We start from the raw sequence: 19,416 nt of genomic DNA, 5'->3' as shown, positions 1-19,416 counted from the left end.
TATTTGTATGTACATGAATGGTTAGGAATTTTATGCCAGTGACAAGTTTTTTTGGGGGGGGCAATGAGAGATTTGGGGCACCTTAAAGGGTCACAAATAAGTGGACTTTAGCCCACAAGAAAACTTACAGTACCATACAAAGTTTGTTAGCCTTTAAGTAAGGTGTCACAACAGACCAATTGCTGCAACAGACCAACACATCTACCCCTCTAAATACTGGAGCAAGATAATTGATTCCCCTCCCCCCATTCCCATTCACTTGTAGCATCCACAAAATAAAAACTAACATTAGTGCTACATATGCTAATAACTATTAGCAGCTGCCAACTTATAGGCAAGAATGTTCTTGTTATAACAGGAAGCAAACCAAGAGATGGTGTTTCTCTTTAATGCCATGCCATCCTACTCTGAAAAAAAATGTGGTTTTCAGTATTTTGCAGCCCAAGAGTAACACCTGGCAAACCATTGCCACTTCATTCAAGTGAACTAATGCATTCTATGGCTCTCTAGGTGTGCTAGCATAAGCCATTCTCTTTTAGAAATGTTTCGGTATTCACTTTGCCAATTGGCTGAACTGTTACCTAAGGTACTCAAGAGCATGTTGTTGCTATGACAGGCACACATTTAATTCTCAGTCATCCTTATCTGCAATAACTTCCCTTTGCTGAATAGTGTACCTACTGAATAATATGCTTAAAGAAATCCTTTAAAGAGAGCTTTTATGTGCTTCAAATTATTTTTGAATCTATACAACTACCTTGTGTATTCAGCACATTTAGCAGGTTGCTTTTAGCCTCTCTTCTGTAAATATGACAGCTTTATTTCTGATGGAACTGTTACCTATATCAGGGAATTAGGCACACAGACACAAAACTTGTTGTCATGGAAATTCTAATTATGACAACCATAGCACATGCTAACTTTAAACACAAGAGGGTAGAAGAGTCCTATTATATCAAGGTCAATGAAGACTTTTTAAATGACTAAGATACAGAGGAAATAGCATTTTGCCAAGGTTAAATTATTGTGGGAGTACAGCGCCATGATTTTGCATCAAGGATTTCTCATTGCCAGCATGGTAGTGATGCACATTAAGGCTGCAATCCCACAGACATTCACCTTAGAGTAGGTTCCATTGGTTCTAACTTAATGGGGTTTACTCCAAAGTAAACACATATAGCACTATAATTAATGTACCTTCCCAGATGAAGCTTGTCTTAAATATTTATTCGCAACATAGTATGTATCTTAAAATTATAGCCTATGTTTTTCCAAGTCTTTTAACATTATTATATATCCTACACCAATACACACTGCACAATCTAATTTTTGTATTTTTTTAAATGTCTCTCTCTTGTTGTGGATCAAAAAATCTAACTGTTAACACTGAGGAACAGTAAAAATGTAACTGTGCCGAGTTGTCAGATGAAGACTATAAACAGTATTCTTTTAACAGCTTCCACCCAATGAGCATTGCAAAGATTGCAAACTATCCTCTCTTTGCTCGTTCCTACAGGCAACTAGAACAACATTCCATTCAGCCTCCAGACTTTAACATAGCTATGTTACTCCTGATCTGCACAATATCCGAGGATAATAGGAAGAGGCTAACAAAAACAAACATAATTAAGAAGGCAATGCTCTTTGAAAGGAGTCTGAATGGCAGAAAATTGGAAGAAATTGATATAATTCCTTCCATTTCAACTTGCCCTTAAAATGAAAGCATTTTTAATCCCGAAGATCTGAGGTTATGTAGAGTCTAACCGAGGTGGGCCTCCAGAAGCAGAAACAAGTGCAGAAGCAGATTCACCTTTGATCCTATGTGAGCCAATGACAGCAAATATTTACAGGGGAGATTTTTTAAAAAACCTAGATGATGGGAGCAAGCTGTTGCACGTACATACCTGTAGACTTTCTGCATCCAGTCCTGTCTGTTCCTCCAGGGCAACATCAAAGAACAGTTTGTTGATTATGTGTCTTTTGCCAACCTACACATAACATGTGAAAGAACAAGGGCATGACTGTGAAAAAGGAGGAGCCTGTTGCAGTAAGATGGGAAATGATGTTTCAAGACAATGTAAATACTGAGATTTCAGAAGACACATCTAATCTCTCTCTCTCTCTCTCTCTCTCTCTCTCTCTCTCTCTCTCTCTCTCTCTCTCTCTCTCTCACACACACACACACACACACACACTTGACCTTGAATCAGGATGGTTGCTTGTGTTTACTAGAAACCATATTCTATAGTACAGTGCTTGGAGGAAAGACAGTTCTGTTGGGCATCAGGCACAGCAAGGGATATGAATGTGACCCGTCTAGCATATTGCAATGGAGCATATGATGCACTTCACATCACTATTGCACTATGAAATTCTTTGGCTCAGAATTCCAGCAACAGACTTTCCAAGTGTGGAGCCATTATTCCAGCACAAAATTTTGGAATTTTGACAAAACAATTCAAGCACCTTGGAACCAAGTGCAATTTGTTCCCTGGCAGCTTTAGCTCAGCAGCTGAGGCTAAGCTCATGCTGTGCCAAATCCAAGTACGTGCTGCTTGCTTTATGAGAAAAAAATATTACTGAAATTGAATTTCATAGCTTTCTCCACCTCCCCCATGCAGCTACTGCTTTGTGTTTTAAGTATTATATACAGTCATGACACCAGCTAATTGCATAGTTACAGCTACATAAGATGTTATTTCACGATAACTCCATGGTAACCCAAAGATGCGAGAGGCGGTGAAGAACAGAGGGAATCAACAAGTCAGAAGAGCAACAAGGGCTAAGACCTGGCAAGGACTGAAAAGGCAAATAAGAAGGCAACATGCAGCTTGGCACCTGCACACTGGTGTTACTTTGAAGCTAATAAATAACATTGTAACAGCCAAATACCAAAGGTCTTGACTCTAATTATTGCCATATTAACAGGGTACATCACACTATGGCCACCATCCCAAAAGCTCATTTACATATAACTAACAGCTCATGTGTACGGGGCAGGACTTTTGATTTTTCCTTGTATCTGCAGCATCCCCATTCCTATTTCCATTATCCACAAAGGGATGTTCAAGAAACAGAAGTCAAAAACTGACTACAGCTACTTGCACAGCTAGCAGCTTAGATTTAGTAATTTCAATGAGAGAAGGGGCTCTGAAGAAGAATCTGAAGAAAGCTAGTCATACTCAAGCCTATCTGCAATGGAAGACCTCCCTCTATCATGGGCTCATTGAGGTCCACCTGAATAACCCTGGCACCATGGAGACACCATGTTATTTCTGATCCTGATACCAGACCTGAATGTGATTTTTATTGCGAGAATATTTTCTAAGCTGCTTTGAGAGTCTCAAAGGTTGATGGGCTCCTTCTCCAAAGTTACCTTCTCTCACTTGGGTAGTCTTTCTTTCTCTTCTGACCACACCCCTCCACCCAGACTGGACAGGTTGTTACTGCAACAGAACTCCTCAGCCTTGGAAGGCAAAGTACTCATAACTTAAAGAGGACTAAATATGACAGATTATTTCAGTGAGCACAGGTTGAAGACCAACCTGGATTCTGCATTGTGGACAAGTCCGACTTGGTGCTGTGTCAAACCACTGGAGGAGGCTAGAGGGGAAGAGATGACAAAGTGATTGTTGACAAATGGTGCTTCTTAACAAGAACCACACAGGTAGTGATGTTAAATTCTGGAGAAGAATCTTTTCGAGAATATTATCGATTAATGAGAATATTAGATAATTTTCATTTAAAATAGGAGAATATTCATTTTAATGCATTGAAAATGATATAATTAGTTAATACAGTGGTATCTCGACGTACGAACAACTCAACAACCGAATTTTTCAACTTGTGAATGGGGCAAATGGCCGCACACTTACGAATTTCTCGACATCTGAACGGAAACTGCGGCGGTTTTAGATAGGTTTTTTTCGACTTACAAATTTTTACATGGGGTTGCTTTGACTTATGATTTTTTCGTTTCCAATGCATTCCTATGGGAAATCGCGTTTCCAGTGGTGCTTTTCGACTTACGAATTTTTCGACCTACGAAGGTGCCTTCGGAACGGATTAAATTCATAAGTCGAGGCACCACTGTATACATGTTTATTCATGGGTAAACTTGTTCAGATGGCAACCAGAAACTGTACAGATACTTTTATTCATGGGGCAATGCAGTGAATTCATATTCTTTGATTTTTTTGCACCAAACTTGAAATTGAAAATTGGCATGTTAATGTTTGATACAAGTAAATTCAGTAATAGGCTATCTTGTGCTAATAGCTCTAACACTTAATAACTGTTTTGGTGACTAAAACACAACTTGAGAAACAAATCTATATGCATACATATAAAAAAGAAGCCATTAACATTAAATGTATTATCATTATATGGTAATATATTTTACTATGTCAATCTCTGGTAAAAGACACCTTGTACCATTGAATGGCACTAAAAAAACCAGTTACTGGCACTAAATAAAAATATAGAAATGTCAACTGTTTAAATCAAGGCCACCTCACATGCTGTTACACATAATTGTATAGGCTTAGATACTTTACGTGTATAAAGCACTAAAGCTACTTTCTGTTAAAAAACACACCACTTTATGGCCAAGGGTATAGAATTGCTAAAAATAAGGTCACATCAAAATAGGAAAAAAGGGTATTACATATAGTTGAAATACATACGAATTCAAATGTTCATAAAATTAAATGAATAGCATTTTTTTAAAAAAATGTTTTCTGTAGCTCACATTTCAGAACTGCCAATGGTGAATGACACAATGCCCGGTAATGTAACTGGTTCAAAAAATCATTATTACTTACACTGGCAATATCACAGCATGACTTATTATTTACTAGATTTTTAAAATGTGGGTAAAATTGGTTCTTACATTAGAATTTACAGTTTGTAGAGAATATTTTCTGGAGAATATTCTCACCTAACTACACACAGGTATTATCAGTTATGAATCAAACTCATCTAGTCTTGAGACAGACAGACAGTTTTAGAATTAACTCTGCCATGGGACCAACGCCCTGTAATACATAGGGCTGCAATCCTGTGCACACTTACTACCCTGAGATTTACTTCCATGCAAGTTTTACACATTTCAACTCCCATTTAAAATAAAGCATTTTTGCTGAAATTTCAGTTTGCAACATCACAGTGCTGAATATCTTAAGTATTATTGCCGTTGCCATTGGGATAGTCTTTAGCTTGGTAGACAATGAGTTGTACAAGGTATGCAGGCTCGCTTGTGATATAATTATAAAGAAAGTGATCTAAATCATGATAAATGAATAGGATATGGATATGCCTTTGGAATGTATAGAGTTCGTCTTGAAACACTCCTTTTGACATATCTTCAATATGGGAAATAGCACAAAATATGCACACATGCCAATCAGTGCATTAGGCTAGAAATGGCTTAGTACCACTGTCCTTCAGTCCTCAAATATTTTGATAGGCACCCGTGACACAGAAGGAAAAGCAGAGGACACAACAAACTGAGGAAATGAGTTACAGATCTATTTTTATCAGGCAGAGAAAAATTACAGTATTGTCCTACTCGGGGTACTCCTAACCAGCACACTGTTTCTATAACTGCAATTTCTTGATGATCAACATATCCACCCCCCCCAAACCACAAATACACCAGCCAACAACAAAAAAACTTGCCTTAATGCTTCTTTCTTTTGTACCTACAACTATAATATCAGCCTGCCTGGGCCCTTAGATATGGAGGAACAGGCTCTTTTCATTGTCTCACCATCATGTGGTGGCATGATATATGGCACCCTTTGTGGAGGTGCCCTGATTGTAGAATAGCCTACTCCTCTGAAGTATGGCAAGCACCAATATTGTTGACATTTGGGAGCCAGCTAGAAACTTCTATTTGCCCAGAATGTTCACTCACTGTTGGATTTTTAAAATTCTGTATATTTTACTTACACTTACTCTTATTTTTGCTCCCTTTGTAACCTGCCTTGGAATCATTTGAACAAGGGCAGGTTAAAAATGCTCTTAATGAATAAATAGTAAAGAATAAGATGTTTCCAAGTATTATTTCACAAATAAGATGTAAAGAAAAGTTGATGTATATAAAAAAACAGGAGAGTTGCTCTGGTTCTTAAATAACTTTCCTCCACCAATTTTGCCATTTGCTTATACAGTACTCACCATAAATGGTGGAAAGTATGTCCGCAGTGAATAGCTGCCACATCCCTCTCATTATCAAAGAAATCTGAGCAGATGGTACAATGGGCACGGATAGGCATCCTTTATAACTGCAAGATCAAGGAAAAGATGCAGACTCAGATGCGGAACAGCCTCTCTGCAAAAAGAAACACCAAACTTAAAAGAGGTTCTGCCCAATAAGAAAACAGTCACAAGGGCATATCCTGAATGCTGCTTCCCTTTCCCCACCTGTACATTGAAGAACTGAATTTGCACTTGCTGATCTCTCTGTGCCCTGCACTACATTCTAGGTTACTGGAAACTTAAAAAATAACAGCAGCAAAACCCAGAGGGGAAAGGATTCCTTCCTGCATTTCTGGTTTTGCTCTATACCGGTAGTACCAAACAGTGAGCGAAAACACCATACACTCCCCTCTGGAGCTCTTTCACTGTCACTCAACTTGGCAATACCAACTATAATACGGGATGTTCAGTTGGTCAACTACCACTAGCCAGCAAGATATAGGTCAGATATTCATTATAAACAAAGTATTTGCAAAACATTAGGACAGAGTACTGCCCCTTGTCAAAAGAAGGATTCAACAAGCACAGACTGCTTTCAGAATTTGATGAAATCTGTGAATTCTTTCTTAGATTCCCCTTCTTTGAAGACCGTTTTCAAAACAGGAAGGAAATGAAGACGGTAAATAATAATAATAATTCCCTCCCCAACTCCACAAACCTGCTGAAGCCCACAGGTTAAGAACCCCTCCTTTAAATCTCTACCTTGGGCTAGTCAGTGTCTCCAAGAATAACCAGCCTCACGAGCCTAAGGGGCATAGCTGCCAAGTTATCCCTTTTTTAAGAGATTTTCCATTATGCTGAATAGGCTTCCTCGTGAGAAAAGGGAAAACTTGGCAGCTATGCTAAGGGGTGGGGAAAGAACCTTTGGTTGCGGGGACTGAACAGAAAAAGAAAAAAAAACGTACAGTTAGGCAGCTTCCCAAACTCACAGAGCCTCTGCCTATAAAAGGCTGGCAGCTGTGACTAAAAAGAGAGAGAGCCCGCGGTCCAGTCCTCTCGCCCAGCTCCAGGCAGCTGGAGCTGGGGATGGGGAGAGACTTCTCTCTCGAGATGACCCGCGAAGCTTACCCGCCTGTCTCGAGCTCTTGTCCTCCAGCTTCCTTCCCCCGCCCTGAACCCGGGAAGCTTCCCTGGAAGGAGAGCTCTCCCTACAGCCGCCGCTATCAGGCCCAACAGTGAACCTGTCGGTTTCCAATTCGAGCCTCGCTTTGTTGCCGGATTCAAATTTGGTTCCTATCTCAGTGATTTCCGGAAGGGAACGGAAATGACGTTCTTAATTAAAGCGCGGGAGCAAAACAGAAAAAAGCCCCCCCCCTTCTGTTTTTTTAAAGCTTCCGACACTGCGGCTGCCCTTTTTGAGAGGCGGGGCTAATAAGTGCTCGCACCCCGCCCGGAGCGCGCGCCGCTAAACGGGGAATGGGTGCTGCAGAAGGCAAAACTATCTCGCATCGGTGCTGCGCTCTTAGAATTAGAGAGGGATAGGGCTTGTGTAATCGGACTTTTTATTACATTTAGTTCTAGAAAAAGCTGCCTTGAACATGGGCGTAGCCAGGATTTATGTTGCGGGGGTGGGCGGAACTTCAGTTACGTATTTTTATTGAATTATTTGCCGCCCCCGCCCCCCGTGGCTACGTCTATGGTCTTGAGTCCCGTCAGGGCGAAAGGCGGGGTATTAAAAATATACGTAATACTGTAATCTAAAATTGACAAGCAATTAGAGATCAAACAAAAATGTCTCAACAAGTAAAATCGATATATAAAAATGATACAGGGGGGGGGGAATGAGACATTGCACTGCCTTTGTAACCCAAGAGAATCCTTAATAAAAATAATTTTATATTTTTTTAAAAAAAGAATTGGGAAAATATAGTGAGTATCTGAAAAAGGAGTGCCCTCAAATTAATACCTCGAATTGTCTTGACTAATTTCCACAAAACAAATTTTGGTGTAAGAATTTAAGATAAATAGAAAAATAGAGAAGAGGAATTGAGAAAGAAAATGTTGACTGAGTATACAACCGGACCTGCGTTGAGGATGAAGGAAGTCAAATAGAAATGAATAAGAACTGAATTAGGGATGTATCTGTAACATCTGCTTTGCATTTGTAGTTGTAATATCTTTTTGTTAGTTTTATTTGTGAGTGTTGTCTGTGTTGGTGTTGGTATAATAGATCAATTATGTGTGTGTGTGTGTGTGTGTGTGTGTGTGTGTGTATTTGTGTGTACACACACACATACATACACACACACACATACCATATATATGTATATATAGAAAATAGGAACTTTTTGTACAAGGATTTTGTACAAGGATTGGGGAAATGTTAGATTTGATGGCATGATGCCCATTATACAGCAAAAATTCATACATGAGGTTGCTTCTGGCTACAGGCTATTTATTTCCTTACCTGCCAGGGAATTGAGACGCTCCTCCTGCCACACCAAACTTCTACAGAGAGAGAGAGAGTGGCTGGACATCCATAGTCCTGGATGGGTGCTGTCACGGACCATTACGGCTGCTATATTCAATATGAGATGAAGCTTATATACAGTTTTGCCTAAGGGATGCAATTCTTATATGGAAGTGGTAATCGAAAAGGGGCTGGGCAGGGAATGAGCTGGAAAACCTGCGACGATTGCTCTTTCTACAGAGTTATTAAAAGGTGTAGGAATAATGTCCTGTCTTGAATCCGGTGTCTACTGTTGCTTGAGGGGACTATTATTTATTGAAGTTACAAGTCTCAGAATTAATTAAATAGGACGTATTGCAAATTAAGTGTGCACAGAATTGCACCCTTGCATCCTAACCATGGTTATTTGGAAATAGTTCATAGGTTGCATCCAGTGTTAGAGCAGACTCCTTGAAATTATGGTAACAGATTTGACCAGTTTAAGTGCATTACGGTAATTCCAGTAGTTCTGTTCAAAGTAGAATTGGATACAACCCCATGGTGGTATTTGTTTCCATTTGGATAAGTATGCTTAGGATGCATCTGTGCAGTGCAATTCTAAGCATGCTTGGTTAGAAGTACCACTAAATATAATGAATGGAAATGAGTGCTAAGTGGGGTTCCTGTGTATGGAACAAGGTCTCACTGCAATGAGACTTCCCCTCTCTGACTTCCCCAAATCTGTCTTGGAGGTGTTGAGGAGGAGGGGAAAGGCCTGTTGTACTAGGCGACCTCATTCAATGCATATGGCAATTTAGTTGACTCCAGTGTAATGAGATTTACTTCTTGGGAAGCGTTTCAGATTAGACCCCTTGAATGCTGTGTTTCTAACTTCTGACTAAGCATTCCTTGGGTCAGGTAAGCTGCATGTTGAAAAACAACAAAACAATTAAAAATATATGTTATTGAGGAAATGCAGTTATTATCACCCTTCTTTTGTCGTCTTCTTTAACCCCACATGAAGACATTTCCACACCCAACCTCCCAGATTTGTCTAAACCAGTTTTCGGCACATTTTCCTGCAGATTTGGGAATGGCTCTGGGGGCTTTTAACTGAGTGTATTTTGATGTTTTCTTTTTCTCTGCAATTTCCCCAACGGAGCAGCACCTCAAGGGACTGCTGGCGCTGTTGCTTATTTTCAAAGCATGGAAGCAGCAAGTTCACATCCCATCTGTGTCATATCTAATAGCAATGTACAAATCTTAGGAAAATCTACAGTTTGACATAACAGGGTTTCTCACAGAAGAACTTATTGTAGAGTTTCTATAATAAGACTCCCTTGTTTGGCTTTGCTAAACAGAAATAATATGGTATCTAGAAACAAAGAAAGGCAAAACAATTTGGTGGGTTTTAGCTGGTGAAGACATTTCTGTGGGAATTAAAAATTCAACACCATTTGTGCTTCATTAAATGCAACTGCAGGCTGTCACACATTGCATAAAGGTTGTAAACTTGTCATTTTGGTTGTGAAACCTGGAAAAGAAAACTTTTCTGGTGATATTTGACACTGCGAATGGATTATTTCCAGCCTTCTGTTATGTGCAGAATAAAGAGATTAATTTAGCTTTGTAGAGATACGGTATATAAAATATTTACCAGCTTACACAACTGTATGCAGCTGGATGACATGATGGGTCTGGCAACACTTGCATAATTGGTCTTTAACATTGGTTGGGATAGATGTCACATGTATTGGTCAGAGGGCTTTTGAGCCTCCTTTTATATAGAATAGTTTCAAATGCACCTTTGGGAAATCAGTTAGGGACCAGGTATGAAGGTGGATTTACAGTTGCATTTATACCATCTTCTATTTCCTGCGTCACCTGAGAACAGATGTATTCTGCCTTGAAATATATAACCTTCCAGCTCTCCATTCCCCCCATACAGTTGTACATATTTGGGAATGACCGTTTCGTATTTTAAGCTTGCCTACTTGCATTGAAGTGTCTCTTTTGTCACCATTGAGAACATCAAAAAGCCCTGCTGAATCAGATGAGGCCCATTAGTCCAGTATTCTGTTTCATCCAATGGCCCAAGAGATAATTCCACAGGCATGGCAGAAACTAAAGATAGCAACCCTTCTTCGGTGTTTGTCCCTCTGTTACTGATCGTCAGAGGCATGTTGCTTCCATGGTTCCAAAAGGTACAATGGCTAATAGTTGTTGGTAGATTTATCATTCATGAATTGGTTAAATCCCCTTTGAAAGCTGCCTAAGTCAGTGGCCATCCAATTATTGTGCCAGCAAATTCCATAAATGAATTGCTTGCTTGTGAATTTTTTTAATTTTGCGTGTTCTGAGTCTACTGCCAATTTTAATTGCATGACTCCATGTTCTAGTGTTATGAGTGAAAGAAAAATCTTCATTTCCCCCCCATGCAATGTATAATTTGATGACTCTGTCATGCTTACCTTTCATCATGTATTTTTTTCCTAAGCTCATGGTGGCATTGCAGTTGAGTCTAGGCACAGGGCTGCATGGATGAGCATTTGGGGAACTTAACTGGGGGAATGTTTTCTGCATTTAAAACAAAGCATAACTTTTTATGTGCATTAACTGAAGTTGGGTATGATTCCCAAGTGATCATTAAAGTGCTTCAAAATGCTTGTGTGTTTTTGACCTCAGCTTTACCATGATAGCTTGTTCCACTTTCCTGTCATCTCTAATCTGGAAAACCATCTTATCCTGCAAATTGTAACAGAATTTCCTAGCAAAGGTTCTGCTAAGGATACATTGCTGGGGAGGGTATGTGGTGGGACATGAAATTGCATCTCCTTGTTCCTCTTGCAGTGCCACGAGCTACTACAGTATACAAATACGGAGGCAAGAAAGCTGTTGTGAATTGTAAAGGACAAGATTCTGGTTGCTGCTATTAGTTGACTGGTTGGGCTTCCTGATCTAGTAACTACTACTGGAAGGCCATAGGTTCCCCATAGATGCCATAAATGAGATAAGGAATCAATGAACATGTGTGCAGTCTCTGCACGGGTGTAGGTGGCCATCTTGTGCATCTTGAGGACATCAGTAAGTTAGGTTTCTTGCTTGAAGAATGCAAGATTGTGCAACAGGGCCTCTTCCCCAGGCTGAAACAGGAATTTTATGTAGGGCCTTGAAGGTGGGGAGCTCAATGGAAAAGAAAACAAGACATGTCTACTCTAACATATTATACTGGTCTCATATTAGGCTTAATTGACAGGGTTTCCTCCTACTTCTAAAGCGGAGGGCTTAAATTGGTTTTAAAGCAGGTATAAAATCATGGCATAGTTGTGTCCCCCTTCCTATCTCAGGTTGCTTTCCAAATTATATCTATACAGTGGTACCTCGGGTTAAGAACTTAATTCGTTCTGGAGGTCCGTTCTTAACCTGAAACTGTTCTTAACCCGAGGTACCACTTTAGCTAATGGGGACTCCCGCTGCTGCCGCGCCGCCACCACGCGATTTCTGTTCTCATCCTGAAGCAAAGTTCTTAACCCGAGGTACTATTTCTGGGTTAGCGGAGTCTGTAACCTGAAGCATCTGTAACCCGAGGTACCACTGTATTGTATAAAGATGGACCAGCAATACTATCAGCCCTGGCATTAGTTAGAAAAAGACAGCCCCTAGCAGGATTGTGTGTACAGCGAAGACACAGAGACAGACAATGCACTAGCAGGTGCTCTCTCAGTTTACCCTTAGAAGGGACTTTATTTTTATTTTCCAGTGGTACAGTGCGGCAATTACACAGGAATTTCTGGGTGGTTGTAGTTTAAATAAAACAATTTCATAGACTAAACTCAAAACTTACAAACATGCAGCTGCTTGTGAGGGGGGAGAAAGGCTAAGAAATGCTGGAGTCAGGATCTGAGGCAGGCAGGTGGCTGAGAAGGCCTTGACGTCTACTACGTAGGCTGTTCACAACAAGAGCCAGGCTTCTCTGTGTGCCTTATGTGGGACTGAACCTGGGATAGCAAGACCCAGTTATGGGAAATGAGGGTGCTTGTGGCTCATGTGGAGGGTTTGACAGAGGCTCTGCCTTCAACAGGTGTGCAACAGACAGGGAACTCTTCTGTCAGCTTCAAGATGCAGGGATGGATAAAGCATAGCAGTTTGATTTCAGCATACTATGCTGTTGGTAAAAGGTAACGGAACTCCTTCAGGAAAGAAAATGGCAACTTGATTCAAACTTCATGTTGGACACGGCTGAGGTGGGTCCTTCCCTCCCCAAGTGTGTAGTGTATGTGGGGTTTTACAATAATTAATAGCTGTGCATGAATCTGAAGCTCCTGTGCTAATTGACATATAACCCGGTTGCTCCTATTTGAGTTGTTGTGCTCAACTTGTGTCAAGTTAATCATTCACAACATTTCTATGCCGCTCCATAAAATAAACTTATCTGAGCTGCTTACAAGAAGCCAAGGCCCTTTCACAGAAAAAGAAACAGCTCTTTCCTAATCCCAAGTCTGCCCCAAAGCCATAACTTCTGTTTAAAATAGTTCAATGGGATTTACTTTCAGGTAAGTGAGTATATGATTGACACTTGACCTGGGAGTAGGTTCCACTGAACTCGGAGAAGGCCTGTACTGTCAATCTAATGCTTAAATGGGCAAAAAATATCTATGCACTTGTAGCAATTTTAGTACTTGCCTGATCTAGAGCATTCTTGTTTATACTAGTCTATATTATTTTAAAAAATACTGAATAGATGAAGTATATTGCACATTTTTTATTTAGCAAAAACAGGTAAATGCATTCAATTCTAACTCTATGCAGGGGCTTGCCTTGAGAGTAATTCAGAAAAGGGGGTTGCCATGGCGCTGCCCATGAACTCAGTGCCATCCTTGTGGCCTTTCTCTGACATCCATGAAGCCTCTGAGCCCCCCTCCTCACTATTTTCTTTGTCATGAGGTGGTAATAGCTATTACCTTTTTCTCCCTTGAAAAGTACCGTATTTACTCAAGTCTAATGCGCCATTGACTCTAATGTGCACCTCAATTTTCAGAACCTTGAAACCAAAGAAAGTATTTGCCGGCGAATGTAAATGTGCCATCGAATTTGATGCACACCTTAATTTTCACAACGTAATTTGGCCAAAGAAGGTGAGCATTAGATTTGAGTAAATACGGTACATAAAGTTGAAGGAAGGAGTTGGAAGGGTAACACTCTCCCATTTTTTCAGTTCTATGTTCTTTTTCAGGATTAATTCTTCTTGATCTGATTTTTATCCAGATCCCTTGGAAAAGCTAAGTGCCTGCTTTCTCTCTTTCTGTCTCTCTGAGGAGGGGGAGAGAAGTGATTAGAGAGTGTGGCGCTCACAGTGTTTGCTCAAATATCCAGATGTGCTCATGGGCAAAAGTTGTTGACCTCCAATCTAGAATCTTGAGTGAAAAGGGCACAATTCGTATTGGGGGGGGGGGAATCACTCATCACACGGAAGGAGGAAAATCCTTGTTGGAAAATAAGAAAAACTTTAGCCTTAAAGAAGGAATTTTGTATTTCACCAGCAGAAATAAACATCTGATTACATTTAATCTTCAAAACAGTTGCACACAGGAAGTATTAGGAGCAGGCCTGCCTTAGGTGCCATTTTCAGTTGTGATTAGAGGACCAGTGGCCCAGGAGAAGCAGGCCCTCCAGTACAACAGAACTACTTTGTTTAAAGACAAAGGAGCTGGTGCGAACCACTGCAACAGCACAACTGCTCTTCTAACAACCTAGTCACAACATGCCATTTTAGAATGAACACTGGATGCCTCCAGAGTCTGGTGTTTTCCATCCTGAGCGTGCTCTGAAGAGGTGACTACATGATAGGTCTACCTTATAGTGCTGTACATAGGTTGCACATACAATAGTAGCTTCAAGGCGAGACATGAATGTGCAGACAGAACAGTCCAGAAAGTACATACTTCAAATCATAGACTGCCTTCTGTTTATCATGCACACGTGACCATCACAAACCATACTAGGGGTGTTTTATTAATCACACATACCTTGTTTATTTCATGTGCTGCACGCATACCAAATACATCCAGTCCGCAGCATTTCCTTTCCCAGAGCCAAGCTTTTCTACTACTGTGAGGAACCATTTTGGCTGCTCATACCAGCTGTCATACGCAGGCCTTGGGACAAAACACCTGTGGAGAGGGACTTGGGAACCAACTTGAAGCAGGAACAAAAATTTCTAGTCCTTGATTGCTTAGGGTGTATAGTGGCAGATTAATAGATAGAAACCGGCGAGACTTCTAAGCTTGAGGGCTGCTCCTTCTGTGACATAAACCCCTTCTGATCCCAGCAGGCCCTTTTGTTGTTGTTGAAAAATATTACTCTGGAGCTAAGCTTTTGAATATAATCAAGGTGCTAATAGTTCTCTTCCTTTTAAGGACTGTAGCCTATGGCTGTAAGAAGTCTGTGTTTCTAGATCACAATGCAATTGACATAATTTTTTTAACCTGCTATCTGTGCCAGAAAATGGGGGGGGGGGGAATCAGGCTTTTGTTTGGGGGTACATATATCTAGTTCACATGCAAGCACCAAAATGTCATACGTGCAACAGGAGCTACAGTCTTGCTTTCTCCCTCAAGGAGTCAGTATGGATTATATTTGAAAGACTCAATCTGGCCTAATATATGCTACTGGCACCCCAGCCCAGCATTCACTTTCCATGGAAGATGTCCTGCTGAGGCCTACATGCCTAAAGTCTTAGGTGTGTATGCCACCTATGGTCAGGCTGTCCTCACGTAGGTAGCAGGAGTTGGCAGAAATGAAGTCATGTCTGGTGCTCTGACTCCATTCATAGGGTTAGACTGAACTGTACTTGAAAAGTCCAAACCCAGATACAGAATCTGCCCAAATATCCGGATTAAAGAGGAGGCTGTTAGGAGTATTGTATCACACACCATGCAGCCCAGTTGAAAGCTTTTCATTATAGCTAATGAAAATTGTCCTGTGCTGTCGTACAGGAATGAAAATATGCAATAGCCCATTGGCAGCTTCATGGAGGAATAGCTATGCTATGTATTTAAATGTGCCAAACAATCCCATAGTTGTAGGCTATGCAAACCGAACCTAAACTGGAACTGTTATGTTTGGCAGTGGCCTGGCTTTGCAAACTGGAGTCTGCAGCCAAACAGCTGAGAGCATGATTTGAGGAGGAAAAGGTTGGCTGTGGGGCTCAACCCTTCCCCCACCTGCTGCTTCTCTTCTGCAGCATCCTCTCTCTGGTTTTCTCTTATCTCTGCAAACAATGTGTTGCTGAAAACACATTTAGGAACCCCATCTGGGTGAAGCAGCTGGGGAATAAAGTAACAAACCTCCCCTACTTCTCCCCTAAAAACCACATTCTCTCTGAACACCACTTTGGATATGAAATATTAATCCTATACCTGTTAAGAACATAAGAGTTCTAACTTATGCATCAAAATATTGATCCATCTAGCTCAATATTGTCTACACTGACTGGCAGTGGTTCTCTAGGGTTTCAGGCCAGGAATCTTTCCTAGCCATACCTGGGGATTGAACTTGCAACCTTCTGCATGCAATGCATGTATTCTACCACTAAGCCTCCGCCCCATCCCCCTTGGAGTTGAGTCCAACAACATCCATAGGGTCACATGTTCTCCATCCTTGTGTTGTTGAATTTTGATTTTATGCCTCCCTACTTGTAAGGCATATTGAACTCAGTGGAACTTAACAATAAACATGCATAGCATTGTGCTATTTGTCTGCTTTTATATATGCTATAGCACAGCCCTTGATTACCCGATTTCTCAGTTTTGTTCACAACCTTTCCTTGAAAGTGTTTTGAAACAACTGCTCATAAACATTTTTTGTGTGGCTCTGGTCCTCTTTTATAGCATGCCAAACAAATCCTGTAAGAAATATAGAATTACTAAATTTCCTAGTGTGTAAAGAACGTTTATCTTCACAGTATGTCTGGAAGCAGAGAGACATTTTCATCTCTGTTTTATGGGAGGGGGTATGGCAGTATAGAATAATGACAAAAATGGTGACTGCAGTGTTTATTACATAGGCTCAGGAATGCTAGCTGTTGGAATAAAGTGTGTATTTCAGGGTGAGGGAGAACATTCTTTCATTTTACTGAAAGATGAGCTTCTTGCCTACTGCAGATTGGGAAGGAAGCACATGATCGAGCTGTTAGTGCACACACATTTTCTGCTGATCCTATTCTACAAGTTGCTTACTACTTTTCTTTACTCTACCCTCTTGCAACCCTAACTGGCTTTTAAAGTCTATTCCACCTTAAATGCTAGGTTCCCTCCCAGCTGAATGCCTTAAATAGTGTCAGAGAGGGAATTTGGATCGGTATACAGCTTTTTCACTTTTGCATAATGAGTTACACCTGCAAAAATCCTCTCTTCTACCCATTAAAGGTACAGAAGCAGATTGTCTTTTCATCTGGTCACTTAACCTAATAGTAAAGTTGCAGGAATGTAAATACCTAAACAAGGCTTCTACAGATTTCCGCTAAGATAAATCACCTGCAGAATCCATCTACAGGATTTTGCCACAGTGTAGGATTCACCTGTCTGCTCTACAGTGTTGCTCTGGAGATCATTTGCTCATTTGCTTCTTCTGTCACATTGTTTTCCAACAACTACTGTTGATAATTTAGTGGTCTCTCTGCAATGTTCCCATAGCCTACAATAATAATAATAATAATAAAATTCTCCCCTGAGTGCTTAGAATCATAGAATTGGAAGGGACCCTGAGGGTCATCTACTCCAACCCCCTGCAATGCAGGAATCTCAACATGTTGCCTTGGGATAACGCAGCAAGTGTAAAATAATAATAATAATAATAATAATAATAATAATAATAATACAGCTTCCCACCTGTCTTTAATCTTCCTTGCCCCTGCTTGTTCACAGTTGGCTTGTTTTCCAGATTAGGGTTGTCTCCTGTCCCCAGGGAAAATTGCTTCTGCACAAACATATAGATAGCTACACCCCAGTTGTGTCAGTATATTGACAGTTCAGTGAAAAGTCAAGCAAATGCACACGCTCTCTCACATGGATTTTGCATTAGCTTTGTTCACACACAACCATATGTTGGACATAGAGGTAAATTGCTACAGGAGATCTTGCCAGCAGCTGTACAGATGAATTCCACATGCATCCCCAATGAGTATGACTAATTTGAGAGCTCTGCCATGACAGTGTGTGGCCCTCTTTGTTCTCCAACCTGACCTGGACCTGCGTCCCATTCCCCATACCTCCACGGTATATAACAAATCAGTCGGCTGAAAAGTATGGCTACTGTCTCTGATCTGACTGCTCCAGCTTCTCCCAACCAGCCTCAGGGAGTCAAGTAGCAAGTCAAGTGACCGAGAGAGAGAGAGAGAGAGAGAGAGAGAGAGAGAGAGAGAGAGTAGTAAGAAAACAAATCGAGAAATGGGACAAAGAAAAGGAAAGCAACAGAGGAAAAGAAGGAGCGGGGAAGAGAGAGAAAGAGAGAGAATTTCATGCAGTGGGCTGGGCCTCTACAACCACTTGTTGTTTACCTGGGCCCAACGGGGTCTCTCTGGACTCTGTCACATAAAAAATAGAAACTCTGCTGGCACCTAGCTGGAGACACATAAAAGTCAGACAAACTGACAGCCACACGCAGAGGGGTTGGTTGGGAAGCCAGGACAGCTGGGGTGGGTGGGGGTACCATGCCAGTGACTATTTACAAAGAGAAATACAACAAAGAGAGGTACAGCCCTGCCCTTGCCCTAGCCCTACTCCCCTCTGACTCAGCCAGTATCCTCATTCCAGGACTCTGGGGCGGCACTGGGGGCGGCAGTTTCTCCCCCGTTACACGTAGTTGGGGCTGCCGGTGTTGTCGCCGGAGTTTCCGCTGTAGTTGCTGGAGCTGTTGATGTCGTTTCTTCTGGGCTCGCTGCTGCTGCTGCTGCGGCAGTAGTAGCAGCAGCAGCTGGCATTGCCATTGTTGTCGCTGGGGCTGTTTCGGCTGTTGTGGTTGAAGCCGTGCTGTCTGCCTCCGCTTTCGCCTGTGGGGCGCTGGTGGCTTCTGTTGGGGAAGCACTGTCTGTCGTTGCAGCGGCAGGAGTTGCTGGTTTCGCTGCATCCGTGTGCTCCGGCGCTCGGAGTCTCTTCATCATTGTGGTCACTCGAACGGCTTTCTGCAGGTTGGCGAGAGAAAGGTGGTTGTTCGTGGGTAACGTTTCGTGGCCTCTCGCAGTTTTGTTGTGGGGAGAAAGAATAGGAGCAACACCTCCGCCCTGCTTCCTTTGCACCCCACCCTCTATAATTTGATGTCACTAATTCAAAATCTTATGAAACCCTTGGCTTGTGTGTGTGTCTGTGTGTACACACAAAAAAATTATATATAATTATAGCATGTTCACACTGGAGAATCTCAGCTTTATTTATAAGTGTGCTTTCAGTTCTTGCGACTGCAGACAAAACTTGAGAAGAGACACTGTGTATAACAGCAGCTCAAGGCTAAAGCATGAGAAAGCAAGCAGCTAGGCCCCAAAATGTACTGCAAGCTTTATTTCATTTCATGATGAGCGATCCAGTTGTGTGACTTCTTGACCATATTACTGAAGGCTAGCAGTATTCAAAAATGGTAATTAGCCAATTTACTTTCTCTTTTTTAGTCCACAAAATCTTCTGAATTATAGAAAAACTAGAGGTGGTCCCTGAATGCTACTCCTCCCCTGCCTCAAAGAAGAAGAAAACATTGGGGCAGGGGATAACATCCAA

At 41.3% G+C, this 19,416-nt stretch overlaps 2 protein-coding genes across 4 annotated transcripts in view; both read right to left on the bottom strand.

The window, feature by feature from the left end:
* The window catches only part of TRAIP (TRAF interacting protein), a 28,330-nt gene extending 20,831 nt beyond the window's left edge, over window positions 1-7,499 (bottom strand). For 2 of the 3 annotated variants that reach the window (XM_035108056.2, XM_060271558.1), the window contains exons 1-4: window positions 7,330-7,499; window positions 6,181-6,334; window positions 3,546-3,603; window positions 1,905-1,988 (exon numbers count right to left, since the gene is read on the bottom strand). In XM_035108056.2, coding sequence (XP_034963947.1) covers window positions 1,905-1,988; window positions 3,546-3,603; window positions 6,181-6,278 — 240 coding nt within the window. In that variant the 5' untranslated portion in view covers window positions 6,279-6,334; window positions 7,330-7,499. The remainder of the gene's footprint in view (window positions 1-1,904; window positions 1,989-3,545; window positions 3,604-6,180; window positions 6,335-7,329) is intronic. The other variant, XM_035108057.2, reaches the window with a different exon arrangement.
* Window positions 7,500-13,381: 5,882 nt separating this feature from the next.
* The window catches only part of CAMKV (CaM kinase like vesicle associated), a 64,985-nt gene continuing 58,950 nt past the window's right edge, over window positions 13,382-19,416 (bottom strand). The window contains exon 11 of the mRNA XM_035105966.2: window positions 13,382-18,830. Coding sequence (XP_034961857.2) covers window positions 18,441-18,830 — 390 coding nt within the window. The 3' untranslated portion in view covers window positions 13,382-18,440. The remainder of the gene's footprint in view (window positions 18,831-19,416) is intronic.

This window comes from Zootoca vivipara, chromosome 2 (genome assembly GCF_963506605.1).
Source record: "Zootoca vivipara chromosome 2, rZooViv1.1, whole genome shotgun sequence".
Taxonomy (NCBI): Eukaryota; Metazoa; Chordata; class Lepidosauria; order Squamata; family Lacertidae; genus Zootoca; species Zootoca vivipara.
The sequence above is the reverse complement of the archived record's forward strand: the minus strand, read 5'-3'. Positions and strand labels throughout refer to the sequence as shown.